Source organism: Trichechus manatus, unplaced genomic scaffold (assembly GCF_000243295.1).
Source record: "Trichechus manatus latirostris isolate Lorelei unplaced genomic scaffold, TriManLat1.0 scaffold00163, whole genome shotgun sequence".
NCBI classification, from domain to species: domain Eukaryota; kingdom Metazoa; phylum Chordata; class Mammalia; order Sirenia; family Trichechidae; genus Trichechus; species Trichechus manatus.
The window spans coordinates 2,525,081-2,543,655 of NW_004444099.1; the positions used below are offsets into that span (position 1 = coordinate 2,525,081).

At 35.5% G+C, this 18,575-nt stretch overlaps 1 protein-coding gene across 18 annotated transcripts in view; it reads left to right on the forward strand.

The window, feature by feature from the left end:
• The window catches only part of HERC4 (HECT and RLD domain containing E3 ubiquitin protein ligase 4), a 116,376-nt gene that overhangs the window by 45,260 nt on the left and 52,541 nt on the right, over window positions 1-18,575 (forward strand). For 14 of the 18 annotated variants that reach the window (XR_002825623.1, XR_002825624.1, XR_002825625.1 and 11 more), the window contains 5 exons: window positions 1,705-1,835; window positions 10,523-10,683; window positions 17,164-17,240; window positions 17,525-17,649; window positions 18,505-18,564. Coding sequence is in view for 12 of the 18 variants with exons in the window: in XM_023740784.1 (XP_023596552.1) it covers window positions 1,705-1,835; window positions 10,523-10,683; window positions 17,164-17,240; window positions 17,525-17,649; window positions 18,505-18,564 (554 nt within the window). In the remaining 6 variants the exon portion in view is untranslated. Of the gene's footprint in view, window positions 1-1,704; window positions 1,836-10,522; window positions 10,684-17,163; window positions 17,241-17,524; window positions 18,229-18,504; window positions 18,565-18,575 lie in introns of those variants that run through there. The other 4 variants (XR_002825627.1, XM_023740778.1, XR_002825628.1 and 1 more) reach the window with 4 other exon arrangements.

An 18,575-nucleotide genomic window follows, 5' to 3' on the forward strand; every position in this document is an offset into this window, starting at 1 on the left:
AAAAATTGGAAAATAATGAGAAAGAATCAAGTGTTTACCTTGCATTTCATTTGCAAATTACCTATATTTCAGGGTAACTTAATAATTGATGAGGAAAAGTTCTTTGTAGAAGAATTCCAACTAATCAATCCAGAAGAAATGATAAGATTAGAAAATCACTGTTTTGCCCTACCTGATGAAATCATGCATGTAGACAAAAATCAACAACATTAAGCTTAATGGGGATGGATATGCTGACACTTTGACCCACTTACCTATTTTTAACATCACCAGTCAGACATGCTTTCTGACGTGACACAATAAAATAGGGAAATTTAAACATGGCCTGGGTATTAGACAATATTAAGAAATTAATATTAGTTTTATAATAATAGTATTGTGGTTGGAAATCCTGGTGGCATGGTGGTTAAGAGCTACCACTGCTAACCAAAAGGTCAGCAGTTCGAATCCACCAGGTGATTCTTGGAAACCCTGTGGGGCAGTTCTGCTCTGTCCTATAGGGTCGCTATGACTTGGAATTGACTCAGCAGCAATGGGTTAGATTAGGTTAGGTTAGTATTATGATTATGTTATTTTTAAAAATAAATCCTCATCTGTTAGAGATATGTGCCATTGAAGATGCATAGACACTTATAGGCGATATTATTTATGAAGGCAGTTTGCTTTAAAGTAGTCCAGTAGCTCCTTCCCTCCTCCAAAAAAGGAAGGGGGAGGGTCATTGAGGAAATAAGATTATCAACCTTTTGCCTAGTTGTTGAAACTGAGTGATGGTTAATGATGGTTCATTATCTTTTTCTCTTTAATTTTGTGTATTTAAAATTTTCCGTTTTAAAAAGAAAAATCAGTTTCCTTACTTAAACCCGTTGCCATCGAGTCAATTCCAACTCATAGCGACCCTGTAGGACAGGGTACAATTGCCCCATAGGGTTTCCAAGGAGAGGCTGGTAGATTCGAACTGTAACCTTTTGGTTAGCAGCTGAGCATTAACCACTGTGCCACCAACCCTCCATTCCTTACTCAGCTATATGTAATTATACAGTATTAAATGATGAAAAAATATAAAATTGTACATACAGTTAAAACTGAAGAAAAACAGTTGAATTGAAAATAATACTTGTGGTTGTGTTGTCATTGCAGGTTCTTTTTCTTTTTATACACAAAGCCTCTAATCCAGTTACCTTTTTCTTAAATTTTTTAAAGACTGTCTCTGCATTATAGCAGCTATATTTAAAAATAGCTATATTTAAAAATAGCTGTATTTGTGCATTCTGATTACATACACTCTTTTGGCAGAGTTTTTATGTTCAAAAGCATAGCTAGCTTAAAAACTGAGACAATACCATTTTTAGGTTTTGTGAAATTTTATACATGTGTACTTGGAATTCAACAAGAAGGTATGATAATGACAGGCACTGCAAAGAAATAATTATTTGTATCTCCTTAGTGATAATGTCAACTAAATATTTTATAATGATAATATAAATAAGTACTTTAAAAATATGTGAAAATAATTTAGCCTACAACCTGGAACTCTTTTTTAGTTTTAAGACATTTTACCTTGAAAAGTCATCTATCATCTGTTAAGTTGTGAAGACAGTAGAAGAGAAAAATTGACTCCATATTAAACAGATCAGCTGATTTTTCCTGAAAACTAGTCATTTTATTAGCCCTTCTAATGATAATGAATTTTGTCTTTTTTCTTAGGAAGGCGGAGTGTTTACTTTTGGAGCTGGAGGTTATGGGCAGTTGGGTCATAACTCTACCAGTCATGAAATAAACCCAAGGAAAGTTTTTGAACTTATGGGAAGCATTGTTACTCAGATTGCTTGTGGAAGGTAAGCTATTATATAAAAGAATATTTTGGACTTTGTAACACTCACAATTGTGTAACAAATTGTTTGGGGATCTAGTAATCTAAACTAAAAACATTCTCTCATAAATGCCTAATTTGCTGCTACGAAGTCATAGTAACAGAAGAAACATCTTTTATACTGAATCTTTACCTATTTCTCCTTAAAACAAATTTGTCTGAGGCAAGATGTTAATATATATCTATTACTGTGTTTATTGTACATACCATCACACTTGAAGCATAACTGTAGTTCATCTTTTTTCCCTTTTTTTGTCTATGAGGAAATTTAACAGTAGTAATTAATTTTTTAAGAATTAAGATTAGTTAGTCAGTGATGGAAATTGAAGTGGAATCCTGATCTGATTCTTGGGAATAAATAGAAGACATAGAGCTTTGAAGCTGAGCTTCACCAAATGAAGAAAACCAAAGACACAAGGGAAAGATTAGTCCAAAGGACTAATCTACCACGACTACCACAACCTCTACCAGACTGAGTCCAGCACAACTAGATGGTGCCCGGCTATCACCTCTGACTACTCTGACAGGGATCACAATAGAGGGTCCCGGACAGAGCTGGAGAAAAATGCAGAACAAAATTCTAACTCATAAAAAAAGACCGGAGTTACTGGCCTGACAGAGACTGGAGAAACCCTAAGAGTATGGCCCCTGGACATCCTTTTAACTCAGTACTGAAGTCACTCTTGAGGGTCACCCTTCAGCCAAAGGTTAGACAGGCCCAAAAAACAAGACTAAAGGGGCACACTCGCCCAGGGACAAGGACTAGAAGGCAGCAGGGGACAGGAAAGCTGGTAATAGGGAACCCAAGGTCAAGAAGGGGAGAGTGTTGACATGCCATGGGGTTGATAACCAGTGTCACAAAACAGTATGTGTGGTAATTGTTTAATGAGAAGCTAGTTTGTTCTGTAAACCTTCATCTAAAGTATAATTAAAAAAACCAAACCAGTTACTGTCGAGTCAGCTCTGACTCATGGCAACTTCATGTGTGTCAGAAAAAAAAGAAGAGAAATTGAGCTTCACCTCCAGTGAATTAAGTTGGGCAGACTCATAAGTAGCAAAATGTGTCTTCTTAACCACTAGCTTAATTTTTTCCCACCTTGTGTGTATCTCTATGCAGTAGTTTTGCCAGTTGTTAATTTCAGATGGAATCTCTGTAGGTATTCTTCTGTCATTCTTTTTTCCCCCTCAACATCGTGCTTGTTAACGTTATGTGTAGCTTTGCTACCATTAGTTCTCATTATTTTATTTAGTTATATGACTATGATAATTTATTTACTCACCAGCTTTCCTATCTCCTTCTGCCTTCTAGTCCTTGTCTCTGAACTCCTGTGCCTTGTTAGTCCTGTTTTGTTTAATGGGGCTGTCCAGTCCCTGGCTGAATGGTGAACCTCGGAAGTGACTTCACTACTGAGCTAAAAGGGTGTCTGGGGGCCGTACTCTCGGGGTTTCTCCAATTTCTTTCAGGCCAGTAAATCTGGTCTTTTTTGTATGTGTTAGAATTTTGTTCTGCATCCTTCTCCAGCTCTGTCCAGAACCCTCTGTTGTGAACCCGTTTAGAGCAGTCAGTGGTGGTAGCCAGCCACCATCTAGCTGTACTGGACTCAGTCTGGTGGAGGCCTTGGTAGCTGTGGTCTATTAGTCCTTTGGGATAATCTTTTCCTTGTATCCTGTTCTCTTCATTCTCCCTTGCTCCGGAAGGGGTGAGACCAGTGGAGTATCTTAGATGGCTGCTCACAGGCTTTTAAGACCCCGGATGCTACTCATCAAGGTAGAGTGTAGAACATTGACTTTATAAACTGTTTTAATGCCAATTGAGCTAGATGTTCCCCGAGACCATGGTCCCCACAGCCCTCCGCCCAGCAATTCAGTCCCTCAGGGAGTTTGGATGTGTCTATGGAGATTCCATGACCTTTCCTTGTACAGGTTGTGCTGGCTTCCCCAGTATTGTGTACTGTCTCACCCTTCACCAAAGCTACCACTTATCTGTTGTCTATTTAGTATTTACCCCCACCCTTCCCATCTCTCATAACCAACGAAGATTGTTACTTTTTGTGTGTAAACTTTTTCAAGAGTTTTTACAGTACAGGTCTCATACAATATTTGTCCTTTTGTGATTGACTTATTTCACTCAGCGTAATGGCCTCCAGTTTCATCTGTGTTATGAGATGCTTCACAGATTCATCATTGTTCTTTATCGTTGTGTAGTACGCCATTGTGTGTATGTAGCGTAGTTTATCCGTTTATCTGTTGATGGGCATCTAGGTTGTTTCCATCTTATTGCTATTGTGAACGATGCTGCCATGAACATGGGTGTGCAGGTACGTTTATATAATTTTCTTGCCTTGTTGTGCTGACTGGGACACCAGTATAATGTTGACTAGAAGTGCTGAAGAGTGAGACATCCCTGTCTTATTTCCTTTCCCTGGGAAAACTTTCACTATTTCACAATTAAGTATCATGTTTGCTGTAAACTTTTGTAGATACTCTTAGATTAAGCAATTTCTCTTCTATTCCTTATTTGCTAAGAGTTTTTAATCATGAATGTATGTTAAGTTTTTATGATTGCTCTTTCTCCATCTATTGAGATGATTATATGATTTTTTTCCCTTTAATTTGTTTATGTGGTGGAGATATTGATGGGTTTTTCTAATTAAATCAGCTCTGTTTTATTGAAATACTTCCAATTTGGTAATCATCCTTTTTTATAGTGTTGGATTTGGTTGGCTAGTATTCTGTTTAGTATTATTTGTATATATGTTTATCAGTGAGGTTCACCTCTAATTTTCCATTATTATTCTCTGTGACAGATTTTATTATCAAGATTATTCTAGTCTCATAAATTGAGGAACATAACTCTTCTATTTTGTTAAAATAAGTTGGTAGAACTTGTCATTAAAACCATTTGGGCCTTGCATTTTCTTTTTTGTAGTTTTAAGAATATTCTTCCAATATTTAATGGTTATAACACATTTTTAAATTTCTTCTTGAGTCATTTATTTGCAAGTTAATTTTTCTAGGAGTTTTTCCATTTTGCCTAAATATTAAACTTATCGACGTAAAGTTTACAATATCTGTTTTGGTCTATTGCTGTGCAAAAACATCTCAGTGACGTACAATAATAAATGTTGATTGCTTTCTCTGTGAATTGGCTGAGGTGATTCTTCTTTGGGTTATGGATCAGCTGGAGTGCCTCTTGTTCTCGCTGCACATCAGCAGAGCAGCTTTATTTCAAGCTGTAGGTCTCTTGGGGTGGCATTATTAGGCTGTGGTTCAGCTGGGGTAGCTTTGTTACACATCTCAATCTTAGGCCCAATCCAGAGGGGCATTGGCTTCCTCTGGGGCATTTTATTCTCATGATGATGGCAGATATACAAGAAGTCAAGTTCAGCTGCACAGACACACCTAAAGTTTCTGCTTGCATCACATTCACTAAATCCTGTTGGCCAAAAGTAAGTTACATGGCCAACCCCAATGTCAAGGTACGGGGAATACATGCTGCCCGAGACCATGACAAAGAATATGCACGGTTAATACTGCAAGATAGTGAAGAACTGGGATTAGTGGTTCGATTTACCACACAGTATTTTTCATATTTGAAACATCTATAGTCATATCTCTTTTTTTAATTGTTACTAATCCTTACTTTCTTACTCTCTCTTTAGAAATCAGTCTTTCCAGAGGTTTGTCAGTTTATTAGTCTTTTCAGAGTATCAACTTTTCATCTTTATGATTCATATTTTATGCATGATTTCATTTCCTACATTTTAGCCTTTTCCTTTATTAATTAATTCAGTTGTGGGATGCAGTGTTCTGTGTACGTCCATTAGGTCAGGTTTATTAACAATGTTCAAATCTTCTGTATGTTCAATTGTTTTTGTTTGCTCATTTTTTATTTCTCCTTGTAGGTCTGTCAAGTTTTGATTTTGCTGTTGAGGCTATGCTCTTAAGTGCTACAGTGAACATTTTATTTCTTTTGCTACAGTTAACATTTTAGCTCTTCCTGATGAATTGAACCTTTTGATGTTGTAATGTTGATCCTCTGGATCTCTAAAATATTTTTTTTTTTTCCCCTTAAAATCTGTTTTATCTGACATTAATATACCTACACCAACTTTTCTTTTGATAATGTTTACCTGGGATATATTTTTTCCATTCTTTGTCTTCCTGTGTTTTAGATGAGCCTCTTGTAAACAGCATTAAGTTAGGGTTTGTTTTTTTTTTTTTTTTAAATCCGGTCTGACAATCTTTGTCTTATTAATGGACCATTTTGTTGCCTTATTATTTTCTTTATAATTATTAATTTATTTGGGTTTAAACTTGCCATCATATTTTGTTCTGTTTGTGGCACCTATTCTGTTTTTCTCTCTTCTTTTTTGCCTTTCTTTGGGTTGATAATTTTTTTAATTTTATTTTTCCCCTCTACTAGCGTGGAAAATACACCCTTATTTTAATGGTTACCACAGAAATAACAGCATTTATTCTTAACTTACATTAATCACTACCTTTGCCTTTTTCTAGACAAAATAAGAATCTCCACTTACCCTTCCCAGTTTTTCATTCTATGTATTTTTTAAACCCAACAAGAACATTGCTTTGTATAATCAGTGTATGTTTAGAAATGCATATACATTTACCACTTTTTTGTTCTTCATACCTTCCAAGTGGTATCATTTTCCTTTTGTCTCACCATCCTCTGGGATTTTCTTGGGTGTGGATCTGCAGGTAGCAGACACTCCTTTTCTCTGTATCTGAAAGTGTCTTTATTTCACCTTCATTCTTGCATGATATTTTTACTGGGTATAGGATTCTAGCTTGGCAGTTAATTTCTTTTAGCACTTTGGACGGTAGCATTCCACTCTCTTTTGACTTTAGTTGTTACTGTTGAGAAGTCAGCTGTTAGTCACTATGTTGCTCCTTTGAGGTAAACGATCTCTTTTTCTCTAGTCATTTTTTAAGATTATTTTTGTTCTCACCCCCTCTGTCTCTTTCTCTTCTTCAGTTTTGCTATCATTTGACAAGGTATGGATTTCCTCTTATTTTCTTATTGGGCTTCTTGAATCTTGATTAATATCTTTGATCAGGTATGAAAAATTTTAAGTTACCTCTTCAGCTATAGCTTCTGTCTTAACTCTCCTCTTCTTGTGAGACCTTGGATGTATGTTAAATCTTCTTGCTCTACCCTGTAGCCTTTTGCTCTCTTTACCTGTTCTCCACTTTTTTTGCTCCCTCTTTGCTGCCTTCTTGATTGTTTTTATGATTTATATTACAGCTCATTAATTCTCCTGCTATATATTCTTTTGGTTAAATACATCCTTTGAGATCGTGATTTTGGTTATTGTGGTTTTTCACTTCTACTATTTCTTACAGGTTCTATTTAAAATCTGAAATGCCTTTTTTATTTTAAGGTTTCCAGTTTTGTGTCAGTTTTCAAGCTTGGCTCTTATTTCTTTGGACATTAAGCAGCTATTTAAGCATAGTTGTTCTAGACTCTTGTTTTGATAATCCAGTATCTGAAATCAATAGGGATTTATTTCTGTTGTTTCTTCTTTTTGCTGGATTTTGTTCATTGTGTCCTGTTTATTTGTACACCTGGTTTTGTATGCTTGACTGTGTATCTGGTAAATTATTTATGGGACTGATTTGACAAAGACTTTCCTTTTCCCATGTATAAATCAGTATATATATAAAAGGTAAATAAAAACTCCACATATAAGTGATTAGGGGTGCTTACTATCAAAATCTTGTTCAGACTGTTGAAGAGTTACACATGAATATATATTTCCAGAAGTGTAGAGAGTTTACTTGTTTATCCATTTAAAGAGTATAAGGCAATATTTTTAGGTAATTTTTTTTCTGGTGAAATATTTCATCATTCCTTGTGAAATAGTATACAAATTTTTAAATATTATCTAATTTTGTAATTCTTAACAGCTAAAATGTGCATGATTTGAATAGTTATTCTTTGCTTTGTAAACCCAGTTCTTTCCATCAGTTTTATTCATTTAACTGTTCGGTCAGGGAGAAATTTCAGTTATATACCGAGTGAGATCTATGGACGTCCCTTTTGAGGGACCATATTTTGACCAGTTTGACTTCCAGGTGGCCAGTACTCTAACAACTATGTTTTAGTTTCTTATTGCATAACTGTCAAAAACCTCCCAAAAGGAGGCATTTGTGGAGCACCAGAAATGTGAATCCACCAAAGAGATGATCCAAAAGCAAAAGGTTCAAATTCTAATAGTGTAATAGCGTAGTGTCTGTGAACTATTCTATCCAATCTAGGACTTTTCTCTATCATCACTTAGAGAGTTTTTCTGAAATGTATATTGTTGCCTAGGTTCACTCCTAGGTGATTCCAGTATGTAGCCAGGGTTAATAACCACTGGTTTAGTAGACTCAATTTGAGGAGGAGTTTAATAAACCGGTATTGCAGTCATTTTCAAACTCTTAACATATTCCTTTGAGATTTCACAGTGGCTGCTTCCTGAGGGAGGCAGAATAGGCAATGTTCGTTCTTCAGAGTGGTTTCAGTCTATTTCATATGCAAGGATTCCATTTAACATTTTCCTTTGTTAAAAGAGTATCCCTGCTTTAAAAAAGTTTGGCCAGTGTTGGCTCATCTGGCTCATAGGCAGATTCTATTTAGTTTTCCAGTAACATGGAAGACTAGATACTTGAAACCCTTCTGAATCAAAACACCATTTAAATAGCATGGATGGTTTTGCCAGGAAGTAAGGGAAATCCTCAGTCCCCAAACAAAAAAATCTGACAACCATAGCTGTTAGTTAAGAGCTCGGCTGCCAACCAAAAGGTCGGCAGTTTGAATCCACCAGCCACTCTTTGGAAACCCTGTGGGACAGTTCTGCTCTGTCCTGTAGGGTCGCTATGAGTCAGAATTGACTCCATGGCAGTGGGGTTTTAGTTTGAGCTGACTTGGGAACTGCCCTGAAAGAATTTGTCAATCTAGGTGATGTATTAATTAGCTAATACTTTTAAACAAACCACCCCAAAACTGGGCCAGAGCTCAGATTTGAGATATGGAGAAGTAGATTCCCCATCGTGATGGGAACAACTGCAAAAGTCATAAAGGATATGGATATAGGGAGAGGAATAATTGTGGCCATTTTTATAAATAGTGTGCCATAAGATGATAAAGGAGTTTGGGACAGGAAATGAGACCTGAAGCCTGATAGAAGCAGAAGTGAGACCTGAGAAACCATCTCCTTCCAATCAAACCACCTCAAGAAAAGGATAGACAATGAAATATTCCCCTACTGGCATATTCTTTCTTGGTCTGGTTTCTGACTTGCATATCCCCTGAGAATTTGTAATCACAGGGCTGCCCTAAGGTGGGAATGGGGCTTGATTTTAACTACCTGTGACCTGAAAACCTTATAATCTAAGAAATTAACACAAAATAGTCCTGGGTTGGTGTATATGTATTATATTTCACAACATGTAAAGGGTTTTAAATGAAATAAAAGACTTAGTAGATTTGGGGGAGAAAAAAAAACTTCTAGAAATGGGAAAAAACAGTCATTGAAATTAAAAATTCAGTGGATAGGTAAAGCAGCTGGTTGGACACACTGCTAACAAGAAAAGTAGTGAATTGAAAGCTAGATTCAGGGAAATTACAAGGGGCATGGAGGGAAAAAGAATAGAAAATATGAGAGATTTAAAAAAAAAAAAAAAAAACCATTGCCATTGTCAATTCTGACTGATAGCGACCCTAAAGGACAGAGTAGAACTGCTCCATAGGGTCTCCAAAGGAGCACCTGGTGGATTCAAACTGCTGACTTTTTGGTTAGCAGTGTAGCTTTTAACCACTGTACCACCAAGGCGTCCATTAAGAGATTAGAAGGGTATATTAGGAAGGTCCAACATTTGTCTAATACTATTCTAGAAGAAGATAGAATGAATAGGAGAGAGGCAATATTTACAGAAATAGTGGTTTTCCAGACTTGAAGATAATGAAACTTGAGCTGGATAATCACATTTAATCATTCCTAAATACACAGTAGTAAAACATTACTGGTTACTGAGAGTAGATAGATGGATCTTTCACCTTCAGTTCTGCAGTTTCTTTGTTTTGCTCCCACCCTAGTACTTCCAGAAGGGTCTGAGTGCATACAAATAGGAATCGGCTTCCCCAAAAGAAAGGAAACATTGTATCTATCGTACAGTGGTATATATGCTAGACATTCTGATTGGATTACTCCCCCAGCTGTTAACCTAAAACTTTTGGGTGGAATCCAAACGCTGGGCCTTCGTAGGCCATAGCACTAGGCTAGAAACTGACAGGTAGGGAAGGATGGTAGGGAACTTCCTCGGACTGCATAGTTAAATGCTACCTCTAGTGCCGTTTCATCTCTTACAAGGGATTCTAATGTGAATGTAGACCTTTTAAAATTTGAATATTTGTGGAAATTTTCTGGACTATGCTTATGCTGTCTACCTGTGTGGAACAGGTCTTTCAGTATAGGGTAAAGTTGTTAAAATATTTTATATAGAAATTTTAGAACTGAAATGGTTTTACTGATAAACGTACTTTTAAGAGAATACTTTCATTAGTTAATATTTGCTATGATTTTTTAAACATAAGTTGCTTGGAAAGTAAAATTAAGTCTGAAGTTTTCTATCATTTTACTCTAGGCAGCACACTTCTGCTTTTGTTCCTTCATCAGGACGAATTTATTCTTTTGGACTTGGTGGTAATGGGCAGCTAGGAACTGGTTCAACAAGCAACAGAAAAAGTCCTTTCACTGTAAAAGGAAATTGGTTACCTTATAATGGGCAGTGTCCACCAGATATTGGTAAGTTCTGTAATATTAAAGCTTTGCTATACACATTACAGTTCTTATTAAAATGCTGCTTTTAAATGATGAAACTTTCTATGTCAAGTGGAAGAATTCCAAGATATATCATTAAGTGAAAATTGAAAGATGCAGAAAAATGTATGTTGTTAGTTTGTTTATATTTGCTTATATATATATAAGGAAACTCTGCATAAATAAAATAATAAAGGAGTATCAGGGGATAGGGCATATGGGAACTGGGTGGTGGCTAGATACCAATGAGAGGGAGTTTTTTTATTGTATACCATTTTCTTTTCTTTTTTTAAAAATTTGAGCCATAGGAATATATTACCTATTCAGAATAATAATTTTAATTTGCTTTTGTACCCCTGCTACTTTAGCTAAACCTGATTTATTTTTATTTTCTGTTATTCTTTCAGTAGATATGATTTTTTCATTAACATTAATTTACTACTTAAAGATTTTAAAATTTCGAACACTGTTAACCTCATTCGCTTTTTTAACGCACTGCAACCAAAGTATATTTTACTTTTCCATATTTCTTTTACCATTCCAAACTTTTACTCAAAATTTTTTATTTATTTTATCTATATCTGATTTAACATATGTATAAGCCAGTCAGAACAGAGCTTCTTTAATTTAAGAGGCTTTGTACTGTAACTTATTGATACCCTTCTGAGATAGGTAAACATTACAGTCTCATACTATGAGACTGTGAGAGCGGTAAAGGCCTTTTTGAATTATAGAGACATAAATATACAGCTACATGGAGAGCGTATTGCTTCAGTTCTATGATTTTGACCACAGGTCAAGAAACACAGAACACATAGGAACACAAAAAGTCACTAGTCCGTAAATCAAGGAGCTATTCTCCTTCCTTATGGACATGAAATTCTTACTTGATTTGACCTCAGTATGTTGTTGTTACTAGCTGTCATCGAGTCAGCCCCTGAGTCATGGCGATTCCGTTTATAACAGAATGAAACATTGCCCAGTCTCACGCCATCCCCATGGTCGGGGGCGGATTACCCAGTAAGCAAGGTAAGCATGGGCTTCCTTGTGCTTACTTACTAGTCTGTAGTGAACAAATTCACATGGTTTCACTACATCACTGGGTAATCCATCCCTGTCAGGGATTGTAAATTTGAAAAGAGCGTTTGATTCTGTAGGAGGGTGCTCTGGGTAGGGGAGAGACAGATGCCAGCTATACCTAGAAGCAGAATTGTTGATGTGGTGAAAAAATGTGAAATTGTTCCCTATAGATGATCTGGTAAGCAAGGTAAGCACTGTTGCTTATCTTGCCTATTGGTTAATCCTCCCCTGCCCAGGACCCATGGGGTTTTCATTGACCTGATTTCCAGAAGTAGATCACTAGGCCTTTTTCATAGCCTGGTAGTTCTGCTGAAACATGTTCAGTGTCATAGCAACATGCAAGTTTCCATTGACAGACGAGTGGTGGCTGCTCATGAGGTGCAGTGTCCCGGAATCAAACTCAGGTATGGAAGGCGAGAATTCTGACACTGAACCACCAGTGCCCCCAACCAGTTGCTGTTGAGTCAACTCTGACTCGGAGCGGCTCCATGCATTTCAGAGTAGAACTGTGCTCCACAGGATTTTCAATGGCTAAATTTTTGGAAGTAGATCGCCAGGCCTTTCTTCCAAGGCGCTCTGGATAGAATCAAACTTCTAACATTTCGATTAGCAGCTGAATGTGTTAACTGTTTGCACCACCTAGGGACTCCTGCTCTCAATAAAGACCAAAAAAAAAATTTTTTTTTTGATTCACCAACCATATTTTCTGTCCTTTATCAATTAAGAATAGAATTCTATAATCCATTAATACATTTACAGAATTCACCATAAAACTAAATTCTAATCATTGTTACTGTCAGTGAGGAATAACTTATTGGGTATAGACAAACCAAAGAAAAACACAAAATCAGTAGAATAGAGGAAAAAGCTAGAGGAGCAGAGAGTCAGCAAATTTCTGTTGGCACTTGGACTTAACCTGGACATAAGCCTTACTACCCCCACAAGGTTTATTTCTCCCACAGTGCAGGTGAATCCATTGGGTATCTCATTGGGACCTCCAGAACTCTTTGAAAGATAATTTGTTTAAGTAAACATAATTCTAATAAAATTATCAAATGAACACATGTCAAAGATTTTATTTAATTCATTAATTAATGAACTAGTAATATATTACAACTAGATCAAAGGAAAAGTCAAAGAAACATACTTATATTGGCAAATAAGGAATGCTGAAATGAATTTAGAAATAGACACAAAACTAGCTTTTTCCACAGGAGGAAGAGAAATACATTATCTCTCCATCAGACAGAACTCATTAGAATGTCAATGGGCAAGAGTCCATTGCATTACTATCAATTACCTACAATTTTGTTGTTATTAGTTGCCCTTAAGTTGTCCAGACTCATGGCAACCTTATATATAATAGAACAAAACATCACCCCTTCCTGGGTCATCTTCATGATCATTGGTATGTTTGAGTCCATTGTTGCAGCTATTGTGTCAGTCCATCTCGTTGAAGATTTCTGTTATTTTTGTTGGCCCTCTATTTTACCAGACATGATGTTCTTTCCTAGCAAGTGGTCTTTTCTGGTATTGTATCCAAAGTAAACAAGCCAGAATCTTGACATCCTCGCTTCTGGAGAGCATTCTGGTTGTCTTTCTTCTAAGAAGACTGATTGTTCGTTCTTTTGGTAGTCCATGGTGTCTTCAGTCTTCTGTAATTTGAGCTCATCAGTTTTCTTCTTTTTCACTCTGCAACTTTCATGTGCATATGAGACAATTGAAGAAAACGTGGCTTGGGTCAGAAACACCTTAGTCAATTTACAAAATTGTAAATAGCTCTAAGACAGTGAAAGATGAAGATATTCCTGAATGATGTCCTGATTGAGACACTTAATAATTTTTTTTAAATTTCTAAGTCTTCACAATTTTTCCTGACAGTGTATTTTATAAAGAAGAGTAAGAAAATGAACTAATCCTCATAAATATTGCAACATACAGTATACATATACCATAAAATTATAACAGATCAGATTATTGGTGTTCAGATATACATTCCGGTTAAAATAATGTGATGAAAAGTCCAGGGGGGACAAATCCTTATATAGGGATTACATATAGGTCTTGTTTCAAGTTCACACTCTAGTTGATTGGTAATGGTTGCTTGGAGATGTGCTGGGTAGGACTTTCAGGACACTTTTTGGGCAGAAAAAGAGAGCCAAGATTGTTTAGAGTTGTGTGTTACAGGTGAAGTGGTAGTGCCTTTTTTATAAACTTTTTTAAAAAAAGTCATCACTCATCTGTATAGGGTGTCCCTGGGTGGTGCATACGGTTAACAGGCTTAGCTGCTAACTGAAAGGTTGAAGGTTTAAGTTTATCATTGGCACCTCAGAAGAAAGGCCGGGCACTCTACTTCTGAACAATCAGCCATTAAAAACTCTATGGAGCACACTTCTACTGTGACACACATGGGATCACCATGAGTCAATTGACTCCATGGCAACTCGTTAATTTGTAAAGAAAAAAACCAAAACCAAACCGATTGCCATCAAATCAGTTCCAACTTATAGCGGCCCTATAGGACAGAGTAGAACTGCCCCATAGGGTTCCTGAGGAGCGGCTGGTGAATTCAAACTGCTGACCTTTTGGTTAACAGCTGAGCTCTTAACCACTGTGCCACCAGGGAGAAGGGGTAAGAGTCACTCAACACAAAAATGAGAGGGTGAGGAGTCAGTTTAGATCCTAACTCCACAATATACACTAAAATGAAGTATAAATAGTTAAATGTAAAAAATTCATAAGATAGTTAAGGAAATTATTGTTATTTGAGAATGGAAAAAGCTTTTCTCAGCATAAAAGTAAGGCAAATCATCCTAAAGAATTCGATAAATTCATTTGATTAAATAGGAAGTAGTTAAATCTGTAAGTCAAAACATGAATAGAATTAAACAATTGTTTGGGAAAAATATTTGCAGCAGATACAATTTAGGTTAATAGTTTGAATATCCAAACTGCTGATACATGTTGATGAGACAAACAGTAAGAGAATAAGAAAAACAAGTAAGTAAATAAATAGAAAGGATCAAGTATTTATCCTTCCTTCCCTACCACATTATGAAGTAGATATGAGGAAGTTAGTGTTACAACTAGAAGATTAAGAAGGAATGCTAGCATTTCACCATTTTCCAATCCACAATGAATTAGTAGTCTTTAAGGATTTAGCATCAGTGGTAGTTAACATTACAAAAATGAACTGAACCAGACATGTGTTTCCTAAGGAAAGAATACCTCCCCCCACCCCGAATTATGTAAGTAATTTTGGCAAAATAATCCTGCTGATGGAAGTCCCTCTAGATTCAACCAGTTTACAAGAAATTTAGAAGACCAAACAAAACGTTAAGAAAAGCCACAGGAATACAATGGGCAAAATTCATCTGCAGGAAGTTCCACAGGACAAATTACTGGGTTTCAAACATTTTTTGGAGTAATAATTATAAGGAAAATAACTTTTGGTATCCAACTCACAGCCCCCTAAACCAATCTGTGTCCTATAGATTAATCATCCCTCTTCTAGGGAATTATTTATAGAGGGCAAATCACGTTTTAGCAATAAGTAACAACCTGCTAAATCTTAAGGAAGTGAACAGTTTCATGTAGACTTGTTAAACTTATGTAGAGAAAAGGTTTTAAATCTGATGATTGACTTATTTAATATTTTAGATTTACCCTTTTAAATCTGTGCCTAAAAGTTGTTTTTGGCCTTAGGGCATTTTTGTGACTTGTGAAAATTTTGGTCATATTAATTGTCTGGTCTCTGAAGCCCTTGTTATTAGTATATTCTAAGGTAGATAAAAATTATTTTATATTCATATTAACAAGTATTTATTGAGCTCTCTTACAAGTAAAACATTGTGCTAGGAAATAATCATATTGAAATTATTCTTGAAAATAATTTATAGTTCTGTAGTAACCATGGTCACAAATAATACAAGGTGAAGAGTTAGCTGAGCGTGATAGTTCAGGAGTAGCATGACAGAGATAGATTATATTTGGAAGTAATCAGCTTTAAATTACAAAATGGATCTTTGGTGTTTTGGTATAAGGAGCCCTGGTGGCACAGTGGTTAAGTGCATGGCTGCTAACTGAAAGGTTGGCACTTTAAACCCACCAGGCGCTCCTTGGGAGAAAAGACCTGGTGATCTGCTCCCATAAGGATTACAGCCTATGAAACCCTATTGGGCAGTTCTGCTCTGTCACAGAGGGTCGCTATGAGTTGGAATCGACTGGATGGCACACAACAACAACCTCTAAATACCAGCCCAGCAGCATTTTAGATAGTACTATTTCCAGTTGTGGTACAAAAGAGAAGAATAGGGAAGAGACCTTGAATATTTTTTTATTTGCTCCAACTCAGTTTGCTTATTGATTTTTACTCCCTTAGATCTAATTTATTTTTTTATTGCCAAATAGCTGTGAACAAAAAAGCTGTGTGTGTCATATTACTTTTGTACAGTTATATTAACAGAGAAGATAATTTTACATTTATGAAATATTTACAAGAAGTTATAACACTTGTTTATCTTTCTTGATAAGAGTGAATATTCTTAACTTTTATTTTCTTCTGAGCTATCTTTGAAAGCTTTCACTCCATTTTTACATTATCTTCAGTTTGAGCTAATACATTGAAATAACAAAGATACACACTAGAAAATACAATTTTTTTGTGTGCCGGACAGAAAAAAACTTGTAAACTTAACCAAGTGCTGTTTATGCTTGTGGGATTATTTAATGTACAACGCTTGGTCAGTTTCTTCCCCATGGATGAAAAGTCTACTTAAGTTAGATGATTCAGAGAAAATCAAAAAGCATATTTGAGGCCATCCAAGGTGCAACAGTTGGTCTCTGTTTGCTTGGAGCAACAGAGGAAGAAGAAGAGTCAGGAGGAGGAGGAGGAAATGGAATGTGTGGCTGATTGCCTCTATAAAAAACTGCCTCCTTGACCGTGAGACCGGAGCTGTGTATGAACCCCGGAAACTGTTGCCCTGAGATAATGTTTAAACCTTAAGCCAAAAAATGTCCCCTGAAGTCTTAAAACCAAACAGTAGTATAGCTTAAGTAGTAAAAAAAATGTCTGCTGTCAGCTGTTTTAAGAACTGTCTATATGGGATCGAAGTAACAACAGCAACTTGAAAGATTACATAGGAACCTTAGGGGGCACTGAGTTTATGTTAACGGGAGGAAAAGCTCAGAAAAGGAGGGTGAGAACAGTTGCACAACTCAAAGAATGTAATCACTGTCACTGAACTGTACGTGTAGAAACAATTGAATTGGTGTATGTTTTGCTATGTCGTATTCTCAACAACAAAATTTTTTTTTTTAAAACATTTGATGTTCTGGAAAAATGTGATATAAATCTTAGTTTTTTGTTTTTTTTTTTAAACACAGATTATGAAGACTATTTCTGTGTAAAAAGAATTTTCTCAGGTGGAGATCAAAGCTTTTCACATTACTCTAGTCCCCAGGTAACAATATGGTCATATAAATTATTACTAGGCTCAAATAATTTTGAAGAATTTTAAAACCCATTTTTGGAGACATATTATTTTTTATGTGTTACAAATAATTGTTTTTTAAAAATCTTTTTTCTCAGATCTGCAAAATAGAATATTTTCTATTTTTAGTAGTTGAGTAGTTACATATTTACTTTATGTTTTTTAAAAAAATATATATGGGAACATGTCTTGGTTTTAAGTTATTTATAATATCTTCTTTTCTCTTTGACTAATCCGCTTATTTTAAATTTTAGAACTGTGGCCCACCAGATGACTTTAGATGTCCTGATCCTTCAAAGCAGATCTGGACTGTAAATGAAGCTCTAGTTCAGAAATGGCTGAGCTACCCTTCTGGAAGAGTTCCTGTGGAGATAGCCAAGTAAGAAAACCTTTCACCTTCACAAACATACATGAACACAATCTCCTGGGCTCCTCCAAATATAGAACAGCTTTTACTTGGGGTTTTCATTTAAACTCACTAACTGGTTTATATACAAAAGTTTCAATGTCTAGAATTTCCATAATAATAGATTTTTTTAAAGACCTCATTTAAATGTATATAATTTGCACTTCTTTCATACACGTAAAGATTCCTTTAAGGATAACTTAAAACATAAATAGAACCACTTTAGGACTGGGTTTGAAGTGTATTCCTTCTGACTTCATAGTGATCACTATCTTTTAACTTTTATACCACCTGAAATGATTTGAGTATTATTTCTTGAATATTTTACTTATAGGTTAACTTTCTTAGTAGTTGTTGATTTGTTTTTTGATGATGGTGCTATTTGGGATAGGGAGCTTTGATAGGCTGGTTTTTATTCTAGATTGTTTTTCCAAACTAAAGCTTTTCTGAAACGCACAGAGAGCAGCCTTCAAAAAACTATCATCCCTGTTCAATTCACCACTTGTGGAATTTCTTCAATGTTCATGTTTATGTAAAAAAAAAAAAAAAAAACTTTCAAGTATGTAACAATTTTTTAAAGAATATCACATTATTTTGATGAATTAGAAGGATGAAAGTAATATTTGAGAAAGTCTAGATTAAATGGTAATACTTTTATCAAGTAATATTTAATCAATTTTTAGTAATTTATGTAATTCTGATTTAGTCTAATTGGGTGTCAGAGGAGTGCTCTGTAGCATTAAATATTAAACATTCATTTTAATTTCTATTTAAAAAAGAAAAGTTAAATTTCTTATTTTGTTACTTTTGGATTGTTGAATTTTTTAGTGAGATAGATGGAACATTTTCCTCCTCTGGTTGCCTAAATGGAAGTTTTTTAGCTGTTAGGTAAGTAACAA